Source organism: Quercus suber, unplaced genomic scaffold (assembly GCF_002906115.3).
Source record: "Quercus suber isolate HL8 unplaced genomic scaffold, Cork oak 2.0 scaffold_494, whole genome shotgun sequence".
Taxonomy (NCBI): Eukaryota; Viridiplantae; Streptophyta; class Magnoliopsida; order Fagales; family Fagaceae; genus Quercus; species Quercus suber.
In genome coordinates, this window is record NW_027069943.1 from 497,511 (window position 1) to 513,811 (window position 16,301).

General features: G+C 39.9%; 1 protein-coding gene across 1 annotated transcript; it reads right to left on the reverse strand.

Moving 5' to 3' along the window:
* Window positions 1-13,325: 13,325 nt before the first annotated feature.
* LOC136063172 (uncharacterized) lies at window positions 13,326-15,919 on the reverse strand. The gene is made up of 2 exons (XM_065763153.1): window positions 15,226-15,919; window positions 13,326-13,558 (listed from the first exon to the last, which is right to left on the reverse strand). Exons 1-2 carry the CDS (start codon window positions 15,917-15,919, stop codon window positions 13,326-13,328), a joined length of 927 nt encoding a protein of 308 aa, XP_065619225.1.
* Between the last annotated feature and the right edge of the window lie 382 nt (window positions 15,920-16,301).

Consider the following 16,301-nt stretch of genomic DNA (forward strand, 5'->3'; position numbering starts at 1 on the left):
TGAGGAAACGAACTCTCATATAATCTCCTCCTTCCATCTTTGACAATTCAGAGGGATAAACCTCCCCAATTCTAGAACAAATGCCCTCTGCCACTGCTCAGTTCGTTAATCTTACTAGCATGTCGTAAACTTGGATCCAAAATGGGACAAAATCGAAACATAACAGTCGAACAAGCATCCAAAGTTCATACCGTTGGATAGCAACTAAATGCTTATCAAAACTCCAAGTTTGACTAGCCAATACTCATTCAAATTCAACCTTACTAACGAAAATGAATAAAACAATATGGTCACCCAAATCTTTTATCTTGTTAGGTTCTAAGGTCTTAGGATTTTATGTATTTAGAACTTTAATTTGTAATGTTGGCAAACCATGATCAAAACAATGTATTTAGTCTTGTCTAGGCTTGCTCAAAGTTGGTTTATTATTGTAAAGTTGGAATCGAGTGACTGCAGAAGTACTTGGGACTTTCGGCCTGGCTCGATCGATCGAAAATTGCACAGGTTGATTTTTCTGCAGAATTTCCAACTCAGCCCTACTTCTTTAAACGTTTAGGGTTTTATGTTTTTACCCTAGGTATATAAACAAAACCCTAGCCACGTTTTTGAAGGTTGCTCCAATTGTATTATTGCTCATACATTGCTGTTTTGTGTAAATCTCTTGTGAGATCTTTGAGGAGCTTTCCTTTACACAAAGTTTAGGGTTTTCAAGTTGGAGATATTATCTACATCTTGATGATCAACTTGTTGCTACTGGTTGCTACCATTGAAGCTTAAAGATAATCAAGCGGGGGTGCTTGTAGCTGATTGAAGAATCCAAGAAAGAAGGAGTTCGTGGATTCGGAGCTTGCACGTGGTCGTGTCAGTAAGTTCTACTGGTGGGTAGCATTAGGAAGTCAAGCGGGGAGCTTGTAGTCCTTCTGTATGAACTTCAATTCTTTCGCATAGTGGATTCAGGTTTACCTTGAGGATAGCTAGGTCAAATCCTCCCCAGGTTTTTACCATGTGGTTTCCTGGGTCATCATATCTTGTGTTCATTTATTTTCTGTTGCTTTATATCTTGATATGATTGTTTGATTGTTTTAACCTAGAATTGTTTAATTTGACTAAGTAACAACTTGGCTAATTAATCTAGGCTAATCAATCTGGTTGTTTTAAGGGGTCTAAATCCGTACATATCTTAAAACCATTCCTTAACCTCCATAGCTACGTAAAGTTCCTCACAATAGCTTCAGTATTTAGAACACATTTTGTGTAGAACTTCGTTGCCAAAATAAACTCGTTCGAGCCCATCTCATCACCAATCAGAAAACCATCTCCCTCAAAACCTAAAAGAGAGAGATGGCTCCAACCCACAATGATTTCCTCTATGAGAACAGATAAGAAGAAAAGAAACAAGAAGGATTAAAAAAAACAAAGATGGCCATGTTCATGTAGGGGAAAAAAAGAAGGAAGAATGAATATTTAAGAATACTATTATGTTAGTTAACTTCATTCATAAATTGGTGTGTTTCATTGGATTTATTGCAGCAATTATGATAGTAAAATGAAATTTAGGCAATGATCAGAGCCCAAATTCTTCACCAATCAATTCCAATGAAAAGAAAGGAAAAAAAAAACCAATATTTAATAAATAAAAAATTCAAATGTTCTAGCAATTGTGGGTTTTTTTTTTATTTTTTTTATTTTTGATTTTTGAAGTTGATATAAAGAACAATAATTTGCATAGTGAATACTTCATATTAGGATGCATAGTACCCAAAAAATGACAAGATATATAATATACTTATACTACAATTAATCTTTATTTTCATTAGCACGTCATCTTTGCCAAAACAAAATAAGCTATCTAAAAATTGTGACTCTAATAATAATAACAAAATCAAAGTCTTTTCTAAATGGGTTTATTGAATATAAAAGTCATCAAACGTTATAAGAATGACTCTTTGTTTGCTTATAGGTAATACAAATGTCTTTGTGAGTATATTCTCTATTGTTTTAATTACTTTAAACGACAATAAATTAGGCTTCTTTATTTTATTAGGAAAAAAAGTTTTAGGTTTCTATTATTTTTTTTATTAATTATTATCAGCAAATCACAATAATCACTCAAATAATAATGATAATCTCTCTCTCTCTCTCTCTCTCTCCATATATATATATATATATATTTATATACACATATGAACAAACCATAACAAATATTCAATTGCACAAAAATTTACACTAAGGTTTCTCTTCTTTTTTATTTTTCTACTTTTTATTATTATTCTTAATATGTCAATTTGAATATATTGTTTTTGTAAAAGCCATATTTACTCTACAGTATATTTAATTATGAAATTTTTAGCATATGTCGTATATATATTTGATAGCCGAATTAAATGATTTCTTCACAAAATTTTGTTTGAATAATTTGATAAATTATATTATATATTTTTGGGCTTTATTATTATTATTATTTTTAATAATGGTAGTTTAATAACTTATTTGGTAAGAATTTTCTTTTGGCGATTCGTAAAATGATCCTTAACAAATTTTTATTATAATTTTTTTTCTTTCAAATAATTAAGTTTAACCACAAAATAACCATTAATAATATTCTCACGCATTGCGTGGGTCTGCAACTAGTAATCATAATCGTATAGGCAGAGTTTTGGATCCTGAGCCCAAAAGGTAAATGGACTAAGGCCCAAAGAGCCCAATACAATGAATTTGTAAAGAGTGGACTTAAAAACTGGGCTTCAATAGATCGAACAACACGCACAGTGAATTAAAGATGGTAAGAAAGTAAAGAAAGACAAACTCTGTTAAAGAAATCTTTCCTCGGTGAAATCTGAGGAGAGACGGTCCTTAAATATACTTCTCTTAGACTTGGATATAGTTTCAGTTCTTGTTGCTACTGTGTTTTCTCTATAGATTTTCCGATCCCCTTCTCCCTGAAGGATCTCTTACATTATGTAGTCTCTCTTAGATGATCTTGGCCCTTAATTTGTTGATCATGTAAGCCACTACTCGAGTACTTGTCCCATCAGACACCTTCCAAAATCCTTTGTGAGATGTAGCAACCATAACAGTACTATTCAGGGGTCTTCTCCACATAAATATGGCTAGGAGGCTTGGTGAGATGCATTAAATGTGGTGGAAGCTACCATCTTTTAGTCACGTCAGGGCTAACCCCCTCTATGAAGCTCTTCTTCTACAGTGTGGTCCCCTCATGCAATGTGCCATTGACGTGGCCATGGCCCGCCTCTTTGGCCTTACCATCTAAGTGTATGGACTCCTTGGAATTGTATTGGCCTTCTCGGCCTTGGCTATGACACGTGGCATGATTTCCTTTTTAAATTTATGTACCCCACATTAGCCCCTCAAAATTTCGTTTTTTTTTTTCATTTCTCATCCAAGGAGAAAAATGGGGTTTTGATCCTGAGTGATTGACTCCACACGCGTCTTTATGTGAGAACGTCACTTTGCGTGCCCTGTAATTGTTCTGGCGCTTCGAAGTCCGCAATATCTCATTAAATGCTCCAGGTGGAGCTTTGTTCCCTACGTCCTACGATGAGATGGAGATCCTATAGCTGATATTTCTCCTCAAATTTTGGGTGGGATAACTCTCACCCAATTCCGCCTCCTATATATGGCGCTTGGGGGATTCATTTCTCCTACTTTACAAATCTTCGAACTCTCAAAACTTCCCAAATCCTTAAACTTCTAAGACTTCCCCAATCTTCAAACTTTCTAGAAGCTCCTGAAGTGACCCTTGTCCTTATTTTCGTAAGTTTTTTTTTTCGTTCTTAAGCTCTTTTCTCCTCGCCTAGTCTCCTCGGCTTTCTGTTCTCTATTTCTTTTCCTCACAAAAATTTCTTTCACTTTACCTTAGCCTATTTAGATGGGTAGGTTTGCTTACCTAGTAGATTTTCACGCCGGTATGGAGGGGTTTAAGGCCTTGTATCACATTCCTCGGGGCATTTCCTTGTGGTATTGCTCTTTGAGTGACTGGCTGACCTATAGAAAGGAAGAGGAGGTCGTCATTCCCATGATCGCCTTTATAGAAGAGGGAATGAGACTTCCCATAGGTAGTGTGACAAGGGATTATCTGATTGCCCACAGGTTATGCCCCCAACGAATGTGCGCCCAACCTGTTTAGGGTCTTAGGTAGTGTGGACGCTCTCAATAAGTAAATGGGGTTGAACCTCACCTGGCACAACGTTGTTTGGATGTACGAGTGCCATCTGCTTGCAGACTCGAGGTATTACCTTAAGTCTAGGTCTTCTATTGTTAGGCTTGTCTCGTGTCTCCCCAAATCCAACAAAGGCATGAAAGATGACTTTATAATCACCTTAGGTGAATGGCATGATAGTCTTCATTGCCCAACTCGGAAGGGAGAATCAGGTGGGGATCCCTAGGTTTAGGTTCTTTGACACAGGACTTAGTTTTGTGGTTCGCCCCCCCCCCCCTTTTTTTTCTTTTAGTACTTTGTTTTCTTATAACTGAGGGTTCATCTTTCTAACTAGATTTTACTCTTTGGCTATTTTCACAAATAAGTGACACGTGACTCCCAACCTCAACCTCGTCAACGTTGCAGATCTCAAGAAAGTGCTAAGAGCAGAGGTGTTTGTGAGCGAGGATAGACAACTGAGAGCTATCCACCTTATCCTTGACTTCAAGCCCTTATCCAATAAGTTTTAGGATGTGGGCCATGTGATTAGAGCAAGTGACCCTTGGCTGGCTCAGATAGACGTCTTAGTGCCCAGATTCCTAGCCTGAGAAGACATCTTGCAAGTTGAACTACCCTATTATCGCTCTCCCCGTGAAGCAGCAGTTCTAAGGGAAGAGACAGCCTCTTCCTGCCTGTCACTCGAGGTAGAGATTGACCAATTCCATCTTGAGGAAGAGTGAGAGGAGCAGGGAGAGCCTATGGTCTAGGTCTCGGACTTAAAAGACTAGCTTGACAGGTCTTCGGGCGTTCATGCTCCTGAGTTTGTCGTTGCATGTATAGACAACAACTCAGAGGAAGAAGAAGAAGGAATGTCTCTAAACAGGAAGAAAGATCTGTGTGAGCTCCATGCAAATAGGGCCAAGGGGTCAACGCCCAAGGACACTTTGGGGTCACAGCCTCCTCTTCCTTTTCCCCCTCCTCTTCCTCTAGTAGTTAACCCATTTGCTCTAGCCAACCTAAAGAAGAGGAAAAAGGAGAAGGAGGTGGTTGAGGAGGGGGAGTTGGTCCCTCAAAAGGAGGGGTTTCCCCCTAAGTAGCAAAAGATAGCCAAAGGTAAGGGGCAGGCCTTCTTGGTAGAGAATAGGGAGGACCAAAACGTGGCTGAGGTGCGCCTTCAAAATCCCGTATGGAACCCTTGGGTGAAGCTGGATAGGGCAGCCATTCCATGGAACTCCACCATCAAGGAGTTCTAGAAAAGACACGCCCACTACCTCGTCGAGGCCCTGGAACAGCCCGTCCTGTTATTGAAGGATATGGCTGCATTGAAGAATGTGAGGTAGTTAGACCTCTTCCTGTCCCTAAAGAGGGATTTGGCCTAAGTGAATTTCTTGACATGCTTTACTAACATCATGTTAGGTCACCTTCCTCTTATTTAATAACGTACTCGTCTGTCATTTTTGTGCAGGCTATCCAAGAGGTGTTTATGGCCCAAGAGTGGGTGAAAGACGATCAGAATGAGGCTAAGGTCGAGGCCAACCTTCACGCTGAGACCAATAAGTCCTTGGGCATAGCTGAGCAGAAGAACCAGGAGCTCGCTATGAAGTTGACTGCTAAGGAGAGGGGGCGGAAGAGCACTAAGGCCGGCCATAAAAGCATTGAGGCCGGCCTGAAGAATGCCTAAGACCAAGTTGAAGAGTAGCGCAAAAAGCTCCATTACGCTGAAATAAAGCTGGCCATGGCCAAACAGCAAGTCCTGGATTTGAAGGCAGAATTGGAGAAGGCCAATGAGGCATCTCGGGTGGCTAAGGCAATTATGGAGGCTTCAGAGTAGAGGTCCTATTACCTTGGCATCTAGGAGACTAAGCCCCGCCTGACGGAGGAGCTTACTAGGGTCTGTAGGGAATACTTCCAGGAGGTGTGGGTCGAGGCCCTAAACCTAGCTGGAGTTCCTACAGCCTTGGATTGGAGGAGAGCTGAAAACATCTACTACCCTAAAGACCTCTGAGAAGCTTCTGCAGCACCTTTAGGCCTCAAAGCAGATGCTTCCCCTATAGCAACTGTGCCTTAGCAGCTTCCAAGCCCTCAGGTCTCCCTCTCCCCCCCCCTCCATCCCAAGGCTTCTAAAGGGCCTAGTGAGGCTACTGACCAAGGCCGGGGGATGGAAGTGGCCATAAGACAAAGGAAAAGGCAAAGAAGGCAAAACTCTGCCAGAGACCTAGGGCCCAGAGGCTTCTCCCAAGGCCAAGGATGCTGCTCTTAAGGCCAAGGAAATTGCTCCAAGGTTGCTAATCCTGATGTCTTTCAGCCAGCCAACAAAGAAAAACCCCCTCCAGCCAAGGCTTAGCTTAGGATTTTTCTTTTCTCTTTTTTTTTTGTACTTTTTTTTTTTGGGTGGCAGTTTGCCATTGTTTATAATGTATCTTTCTTTTATTCAATGGAAAGACATCAACTTTTGCTTTTATGAACCTTTGTTTTTTTTTGCAATGTTTATCTTTGGTTGGCTGTAGTTATTGTTTTGCCTTTTGCTGAGACTTTAGATTGACAAAGCTTCTAAGGGTGAACACCCGTACTTAAAAAAAGTCTAATAGTATTGAATTGTTGTTAATTCAAATAAATTACACCCATGTAAACAGTGAGAAAAATAATTGTGTCAGTATTGAAAGTTGTATAATAAAACACTTAGCAGAGAAATGTGTGTTTGAGGTCTCTCCTTTTAAGACTACTTTATGAATGCAGCTTTAGGATCCTTTACCAATGCCTAGAATGAGTCCCCATGTTCCCATGATGATGAACATGGCAAGGTCCCGCCCTTAGTGAAATTGCAAGGTGTTAATTTACCCAAAGCATGGGTTCGATAGACAGGCATGACTAAGACTTTATTTAACACATTGATACTTGCTCAAGAAATATTAATTTACCCAAGGTACGTGGTTCGAGAAACTAGGCATGACCAAGATTTTGTTTAATATTCAAACAAGTAAGTATGAATATTAATTTACCCAAGGTCTGTGGTCCAAGGATCTAGGCATGAATAAGGTTCTGTTTAATATTCAAACAAGTAACTAAGAATATTAATTTACCCAAAGTATGTGGTCGAGGAACCAAGCATGACCAAGGTTCTATTTAATATTCAAACAAGTAACTAAGTATATTAAGTTACCTAAGATATGTGATCCGAGGAACTAGGCATGACCAAGGTTCTGTTTAATATTCAGTCAAGTAACTAAGAATATTAATTTACCCAAGGTATGTGGTTCGAGGAACCAGGCATGATCAAGGTTCTTTTTAATATTCGAATAAGTAACTAAGAATACTAATTTATCCAAGGTATGTGGTCTGAGGAACCAGACATGACCAAGATTCTGTTTAGTATCCAAACAAGTAACTAAGAATATTAATTTACCCAAGGTATGTGGCCTAAGGAACCAGACATGACCAATGTTTCGTTTAATATCCAAACAAGTAACTAAGAATATTAATTTACCTAAGGTATGTGGCTCAAGGAACCAGGTATGACCAAGGTTCTATTTAATACTCAACCAAGTAAGCAATATGACACATAATTTTACCAAAAACAAGGCAGAACTGCCTTTCATTAATAATAATACATTTGAAGGTTATTTACATTCTAGGGGAGTGGTACAACATTTTCATCTAGATCTTCTAGGAAGTATGCACCTATCCCAGTTACTGAGGTGATACGGTATGGCCCTTCCTAATTGGGTCCTAACTTTCCCCATGATGGATTTTTTGTTGTACCCACAACCTTTCTCAATACCAAGTCCCTAAGGGCTAATGGTCTTAACTTCACGCTTAAGTTGTACCCTTGTTTGAGCTTTTGTTGATAATATGCTAATTGAACCATGGCATTTTTTCTCCATTCTTTAATTAAATCCAGACCTTTTTCTAGTAGGTTGTAGTTGCTGTCCAGAGTGAATAAGCTTGTTCTCAGTGTTGGGAATCTGGTCTTAAGAGGAATCATAGCCTCAGCTCCATAGGTCATTAAAAAGGTTGTCTCCCCTGTTGACCTACGAGGAGTAGTCCGATATGTCTAGAGAACATGTGGTAGCTCTTCCACCCATCTTCCTTTTGCATCATCTAGCCTCTTCTTGAGTCCACTCATTATGACCTTATTGACAGCCCCGACCTGTCTATTCCCCTGTGGATAAGCTGAGGTGGAGTATCTATTCTTAATGCCCAAATCACAACAATACATCCTGAATGTTTTTCTATTAAACTAAAGACCATTGTCTGAGATGAGGGTGTGAAGGATCCCAAATTGACTGACAATATTTTTCCACACAAATCTCTTGGCGTCAACCCACTTGGTGAAGTAGTCAATGTCGACCAATAGCCACCTACTATTTCCTACTGCCTTAGGGAAAGGCCCTATAATGTCCAAGCCTTACTGAGTGAAAGGCCAGGGGCTAGACAAAGGGTTGAGTACACCCCCTGGCTAATGAATATTTGGGGCATATCTCTAACATTGGTCACACTTCTTCACATATTTTTGTGTTTCTCTTTGCATGTTTGGCCACCAATACCTTTAGATGAGGGCTCTGTTGAACAACGATTTGCCACCTGTATGACTTCCACATATCCCTTCGTGTAGCTCTTCTAAGAGTGGTTTCACTACCTCGGGATGAATGCATAGCAGGTATGGCCTAGAAAAAGAACGGTTGTACAACTTTTGGTCCTCGAACAACCAGAATTGAGGAGTTTTTCTTCGCACTTTATCAGCCTCGTCCTTTTCCTCAGGCGTCATCTTTAAGAAATAGCACAATAGGATCCATCCAACTAAGCCCCACCCTAGTCTGGTGAATAAGGACCCTTTCCTTTCTTATCTCGGTAGGCTTGCACAGATCTTCAACCAGGATAACTCGAGGTAAACCCCGCACCGAAGAGGTTGCAAGAGTGGCAAGAGAGTCAGCGTGTGTGTTTCTGCTCCTTGGGATTTGTTGTAAGGAGAAAGATTCTAATCTCGATTGCAGGTGCCTAACTTGTTTCAAATAGTCTTGCATTTTTAGATCCCTGGCTTATAGCTCTCCCTTTACTTAACCTACAACCAACCTCAAATTTGAAAATATCTCCACCACACTTCCTCCCATTTTCTAAACCATAGTCATTCCCACCAACAAAGCTTCATATTCAGCCCCATTGTTTATGGCCGAGAAGCCTAGCTTTAAGGACTTTTCAATGATTATCCTTTCAAGAGACACTATAACTAGCCCTACTCTTAATCCCCTTTGATTTATAGCGCTATCAACATACACCTTCCAAGATAGTGGTTCCTGTAAGGAGATCATCCCAACTGATTTTCCTTCCATGTTCGGCTTTTTGCCTTTTTCTTCTAATGAAGGCTCAGCAAACTCAGCCATTAGATCTGCAAGGACCTGACCCTTTACAAAAGTGCAATCTTCCCTATGTAATCAACTTTCTGAAGCAGTGATCGAAGAGGGAGTTGGGTTAAAAATACAACAATGTGAGCCTGGAAGTAATGTGGGAGCTATCGTGTAATGTGTACCACTACTGAGATGGCCTTCTCTAGTGGTAAATAGTGAACCTCTACCTCTTATAATGATTTGTTCACGTAATACACTGGTCTTTGCACCCCATCATCAACCCGTATCAGTACCAAACTCATCGCATGTGAGGCTACAACAATGTAAGCAAATAGAACATTCTCCTCCTTGGGCTTGGACATGATAGGTGGCTGAGAAAGATATTCCTTCAATTGCTCCAAGGTCGAGGAACATTCCTCTGTACGTTCAAATCCCTTCCACTTATGCAATAACTGGAAGAAGAGCCTACACCTATCTGCTGACCGAGAAATGAATCGATTCAAAGCGGCAGTCATTCCTATCAACTTTTGGACCTCTTTGGGATTCCGAGAAGGTTGCAGGTTGTTAATTGCTCTAATTTGATTAAGTCAACTTTAACCATATAACCCAGAAACTTGCCAGAGCCTACGCCAAGAGAACACTTAGTGGCATTAAGGCACAATTTATGTTTCCTCAGTATCTCGAAAATATTCCCGAGGTCATCTATATGCTCAGACTCTGCTTTGCTCTCTACTACCATATCATCTATATACACCTCAATATTTTTGCCCAACTGAGGCTCAAACATCCTAGTCATCATCCTTTGGTAGGTAGACCCTGCATTTTTCAATCCAAAGGGCATTACCTTGTAGTGATAATTTTCAGTGGGTGTAAAAAAAAAAAGTCTTTTCTTGATTGTCCAGGGCTAACGATATCTGATGATAACCCTGAAAGGCGTCTAAAAAGCTCATCCGAGGATGACCTACAGTTGCGTCCACTAATTGATCTATTAGAGGTAGAGGGAAAGGGTCCTTTGGGCAAACTTTGTTTAAATCTGTAAAGTCCACACTTACTATCCACTTCCCAGTTTTCTTTTTCACCACCACTATGTTGGTCAACCACTCAGGGTAAAATACCTCATTTATGGCCCTAGCCTACTTGAGCTTAAGTACTTCCCCTTTAACAGCATCAGAATGTTCCCTAGATGAGTGTCGGGGTGGTTGCTTCTTGGAGATGGTGGATGGATTGACATTTAAACGATGGCAAATGAAATTTGGATCCACCCTAGGGGCTTTGTGGGCGCTCCAAAAAAAATATTTCAATATTTTTTCTAAGAAAATCTATCAGCTCTTGCCTCTCCCGAGGAGGCAACTGAACTCCGACCTGAAAGAACTTCTCCTCATCATCACCAATAACAACTTTTTCCAGTTACTTACACTTTGCCCCCTCTACCACTACCCCCACGAAGAACACCGGCACCTTTAATTGCTATAAATCCCGCACAACAGAGGCCGAAGGCTCACCTTCAGTCTGATGTCTAATTGCAGCCACCAAGCACTGCCTGGACATAGACTGGCTCCCCACCAACTCCTCAACTTGGCCCCCAGATGGATACTTCACCTTCAAAGGCAGGGTGGAAGAAATGGCCCCCATGGCATGAAACCAGAGCCTTGCCATAATAGCAATATGGGGGGAGTAGACATCTACCACGATGAAGTTCACCTTTACAACCTTTGTCCCTGTCTAAATGGGTAGCCATATTTGGCCCTTTGGAAAGACAATCTTCTTGTCAAACCCTATTAGAGAGGAATCGTAGCAGGTTAGGTCCTTGAGCCTTAGCTTCAGCCCCTTAAATAGGTTAGGGTATATAATCTTTGCGTCACTGCCTTGGTCTACCAACACCCTCTTTACATCATACCCACCTATCCTGATGGTGACCACCAGGGCATCATCATGTGGCTGTAAGGTTCCAACCTTACCCTCATCTGAAAAGCTCAAAGCTAGCCGGACTTCCATTCTACTACTCTTCAAATCAAGGGACAAGCCTTCTATAGATGGCCTAGCTATAGACATCACCCTAGATGGCTGAAGACTAGTCTTTCCCGATGCAACAATAATGACACTGATTGTACCTAGAGATGGTCTTGTAAAAGCATCTCTCTACATCCCCAACCCCGCTTGACCGCCCTGTATGTTGGGTTGATATAGGAATTGCTTCAACTTTCCTACCTTAACCAATTGCTCCAGATGGCTTCACAGAGTCCTGCAATCTTCGGTAGTGTGCCCTCGTTCCTAGTGGTACTGGTAATGCAGACTTTAGTTGCAACTCATAAGGTCTCCTCCCATCTTGTTTGGCCACTTAAAGTATGGCTCGTTCTTTTTTTTTTTTTCAAAACCTGATGCATGGGTTCTTGGAACACAGTACTAACCATCTAGGTGATAGCTGAGCCAAGGTGCCCAGCAAAATCTCTTCGAGCTTGACTGCTATTGTACCTACCTGAACTAAAATCCCTCCGCGCCTAGGGGATCACTTTAGCATTTTCCTTTCCTTGCTACTGGTCCTCCTCGACCTATTTGTACCCATCAATATAGCCCATGAGATGATGCACACTCCTAACTAGTTTCCTAGTGAAAGACTTCCTTAGATCATCCTTAGCGGGCAAGTCAACCTTGAAAGTCCTTATAGCCATCTCATCAAAGTTCCCATTTATCTCATTAAACATCTCCTAGTACCTGTTAGAATATGTTTTTAGGGTCTTCCCCTCTCGCATGGTCATAGACGGCAGGGAATCCAAGGGCTGAGGAACCCTACTGCAGGTCACAAAACGAGCCCCAAATGGATCCCGCAACAAGAGACCCTCCAATCTTAATCTACTCGATGTACCTAAGCCCTCCAAGCTCCTACTCCAACAAGGCTTCTCGGAACCATGTCTTGTCTAGCTTTATAGATCCCGCAACAAGCTCCATGTTGCATCTGCCATCCTTGGCTTCTTCCAATGCTTCCCAGTAGTACCAAAACCTCACTTGACACTTTGAAAGGGTGTGGTAAGTGTTTGGGCTATCAACCTCTTAATGGTATGGAAATGGAGAGGTAGGAGTTGAGGAAAATTCATAAGCAATTGTGTAGAAAAATGTGGGTATAACAATCTCTAACTCTCAAGGTTTGTGGCTAGGGTTTTCTCTCAGAAGCACTCCTCAACATTTATGGGTAATGTGGGTATATATAATGTGGTTACAAAAAGTGTATATCTGATAGCACAGTCTGGCAAAATAGAATGTTTAGCGAGTGTCTCGCGGGAAGGCCTTACCTGTAAGCTACATGCAAAACACAGCTATCTCTAGTAGTACTGACTCTTCGCATTCCAGTCATGTGCAGGGCATATACATCACTTCACGGGATGCTTAGTAGCGAGCTACCCGCGAGAAATCTTCTGTCTTCAATTGCTTGAGTCTTCACACTGTCTCTTTCTAACACACAACCCTTACAATTAAATCTCACAATAGATACAGGGTACAAAAGATTGAATAAAATTACAATCAAATTTGGCACGGAATAAAAGCCAATCAAAAACACATAGTTGTAAATGACAACTTTACAGCAACGATAGCTCATATGTTTGAAGTGAACCAATTAGTTCTTGAACTTTGATATCATCGAGATCCTTGCTCTCCTCAATTGCTATAACCTTTGCACGAAAGCTCTCTGGTAATGATCGAAGGATTTTCCTCACTATCTTTGAGTTCTCTGTCTTTTCATCCAAGTTGAACTTGCTAATAACCACCTTATTCAACTTGCTATAAAATGAGTCAAATGACTTGTCTTCACTCATTTTCAGTTCTTTAAATCAAGTGGTTAGCATCTGTAACTTAGTATCCTTCACCTTCTTCGTGCCTTCATAGGTGGTCTCCAATATCTCCCACACCTCCTTGGCAATTGTTACGTAAATAATCCTGTGAAACTCATCTAGAGAAACACCACAGAAAATAGCATTTAGAGCTTTCCTATTTACATTTATTGCCGCAAGAGCCGCCTTATCCCATGTGGATTTAGTGGCCTCCGGCCTAGTCCATCCTACATCTACCACATCCCAAACAGTTTCATCAATTGAACATAGGAATGTCCTCATCCGGACTTTCCAAAAGGCATAATTGCTACAATCAAAATATGGTGGAGCATTTAACAATTGAGATCGATCCATCTCAAACAAGGTTAAGGATCATACTTAGGTAAGTAAACCACAGCAAATGCACTCGCTCTGATACCAATTGAAAACTCGAAATGTGTTAAAACACAAGAGCTGTTTAGATCCCCAAATTAAAATTACGGCTTGATTGATTTTACTCTAACTTAATACTAAGTGCAGAATAGAGAAAATGCGAGCAGATAAATAAACAAACTACTCTAACCCATAATCATAATAACACAGTAGTAAAATGAAAGGTAAAAGAGTAGAGAAGAAGAATGCAAACACAAGATAACATGCTGATATGTTATCAAAGAGGAAACCGAAGAACTCGGCGAAAAACCTCTTCGCCGCCCTCAAAGCAGTAATCGATCCACTAGACAATTAGTTAGGATACATGGGTTAGCAAGAGACCCTCCAAGCTTAATCTACCCGATGCACCTAAGCCCTCCAAGCTCCTACTCCAACAAGGCTTCTCGGAACCGTGTCTTATCTAGCTCTCCAAATCTCGCAATATGCTCGATTGCATCCGCCAAAGCCTGGCTTCTTCCAATGCTTCCCAACAGCACCAAAACCTCACTTGACACTCCGAAAATGTATGGTAATTGTTTGAGCTATCAACCTCTCAATGGTATGGAAATGGATTTGAGGAAAATGGAGAGGTAGGAGTTGAGAAAAATGCACAAGCAATTGTGTAGAGAATTATGGGTATAACATTCTCTAACTCTCAAGGTTTGTGGCTAGGATTTTCTCTCTGAAACACTCCTCAACATATGTGGGTAATGAGGGTATATATAGTGTAGGTACAGAAAGTGTGTATCAGATAGGACAATTTGGCAAAATAGAATGTTTCGCGAGTATCTCACAGGAAGGCCTTACCTGCGAGACACTCACGAAAACTAGTTGTCTCCACGTTGTCCTGACTCTTCCCATTCCAGTCATGTGCAGGGCACATGCTTCACTTCGCCGGATGCTTAGTCGCGAGCTACCCATGAAAACACTTCAATCTTCAATTTTCCTTGAGTTTTCACACACTCTCTCTCTCACACATAACCCTTACAATGAAACTTATTAATAAGTCTATCATTCCTAAAGTTGTAAGACAGTTCTAAATTTCTTTTTAATTCTAGTAACTATTTAAGTTAATAACCATATTGGTCTGAATTTTTTAAATGAATGAGGTCTGTTTCTATTTAATTATCGATCATACAATTGTTATTGCAATTAAAGTGATTTTTGGACATGTTAAGTACCACAAATATTATACCATTGCAATTGTAAGTTTGGGCTTAAGCTTGAAAAACAATGTATTTTGTATGCCTAAAGGAATTAAAGACACTACAACAATTTAATAAGAACTAAAAAGTAAGAGATGTACAGATGTATATATGACCTTTAAACATATAAATTTCTTTTATCCTGCATGACCAACAATTTAAATAAGTTTGGTGAAAACCTCCTTGTACACAATATTTTTTGTTGCAAAACTTTGGTTAGTTTCATCATTAATTATGTGGAATTCAACCCATCTCTGCTTGTTACTCTAGAAACTGCAACATACAATTGCCCATGACTGAAATAGGTCTAGGCAAATACACTCCCACATGTTTCAATGATTGTCCTTGGCTCTTATTTATTGTCATTGTGAAACACACAGAAATTGGGAATTGTCTTCTCTTTAGAACAAAAGGCCATTTTGAATCACTTGGAGATGATGTTATCCTCGGAATGAACACGCATGTGCCTATATTAGTGCCAATAATAATCTTTGCTTCTATAACCCATGTAGCCAGTTTTGTAATAATTAGTCTTGTTCCATTACAAAGCCCTTCATTCTGATTCAAGTTTCTAAGCAACATAATAGGCAAACCTACTTTTAATGTCAACTTATGATTTGGAAATCCTAGAAATCTTAAGTTGTTTAAAAACTCAATATGGTATAAAATGTCTTGATCAACAACATTCAAAGAAGCCTTGCAAATAGAATCTGAACTCAAATATTCATGTTCTACTCCATTTATTGATGAGATAATGTAGTCATTTAACTCCTCTACAACTTCATTTGTAGGGCCAAGAAATGCCCTATCTTGAATGTAACTTGTATCCATGTATTGACCATCCAAATCAGGGTATGTGCTATTAATAGTATCTTGCAATGGATTTTGTGTAGGTTGGATGATTAGATCATGAGGAATTGTAATGTAATTATCACCATCACCTTCTCCCAAATCACCATTACCTATTTTAAAATCCATTCACTAAAGTCTTGTATAGATGATTCTTGCATTTCACTCATATTGTTCTGCGTAAGTCTATCACCACCTAAAACCACAACTTTACTACCAAAAGGTTTTTCCAAATTCCTTGGATCTTTAATTTGCAATATATCTTGAAGGCTGCGATCAATAGCTTCAAAGCTATTTTTGTGTGCCATTGGTGCCTTATCCCAAAGTATTATACTTGTTTTCAAAAGAAGTTCTGCTATTTGTGTTTTTTACTTTATTTCACAAGTTGACTCATCATTGAAATTAATTGGAATGTGGAATTGTGAATGTGCTGTCCTTCCACTAGGAAGTAAAAAGAAGCAAAACTTGAAGAAGCAACTTCAAGAACAATTTTTCCTTTTGATCTTACAGT

Bases quoted from the DNA above. Each gene is read 5' to 3' on its own strand.
- LOC136063172 (XM_065763153.1), bottom strand. From the start codon at position 15,919: ATGGATTTTAAAATAGGTAATGGTGATTTGGGAGAAGGTGATGGTGAT. The intron at 13,559-15,225 runs GTATGTTGCAGT...GGGATGTGGTAG, and splicing joins TATTTCAGTCATGGGCAATT to ATGTAGGATGGACTAGGCCG.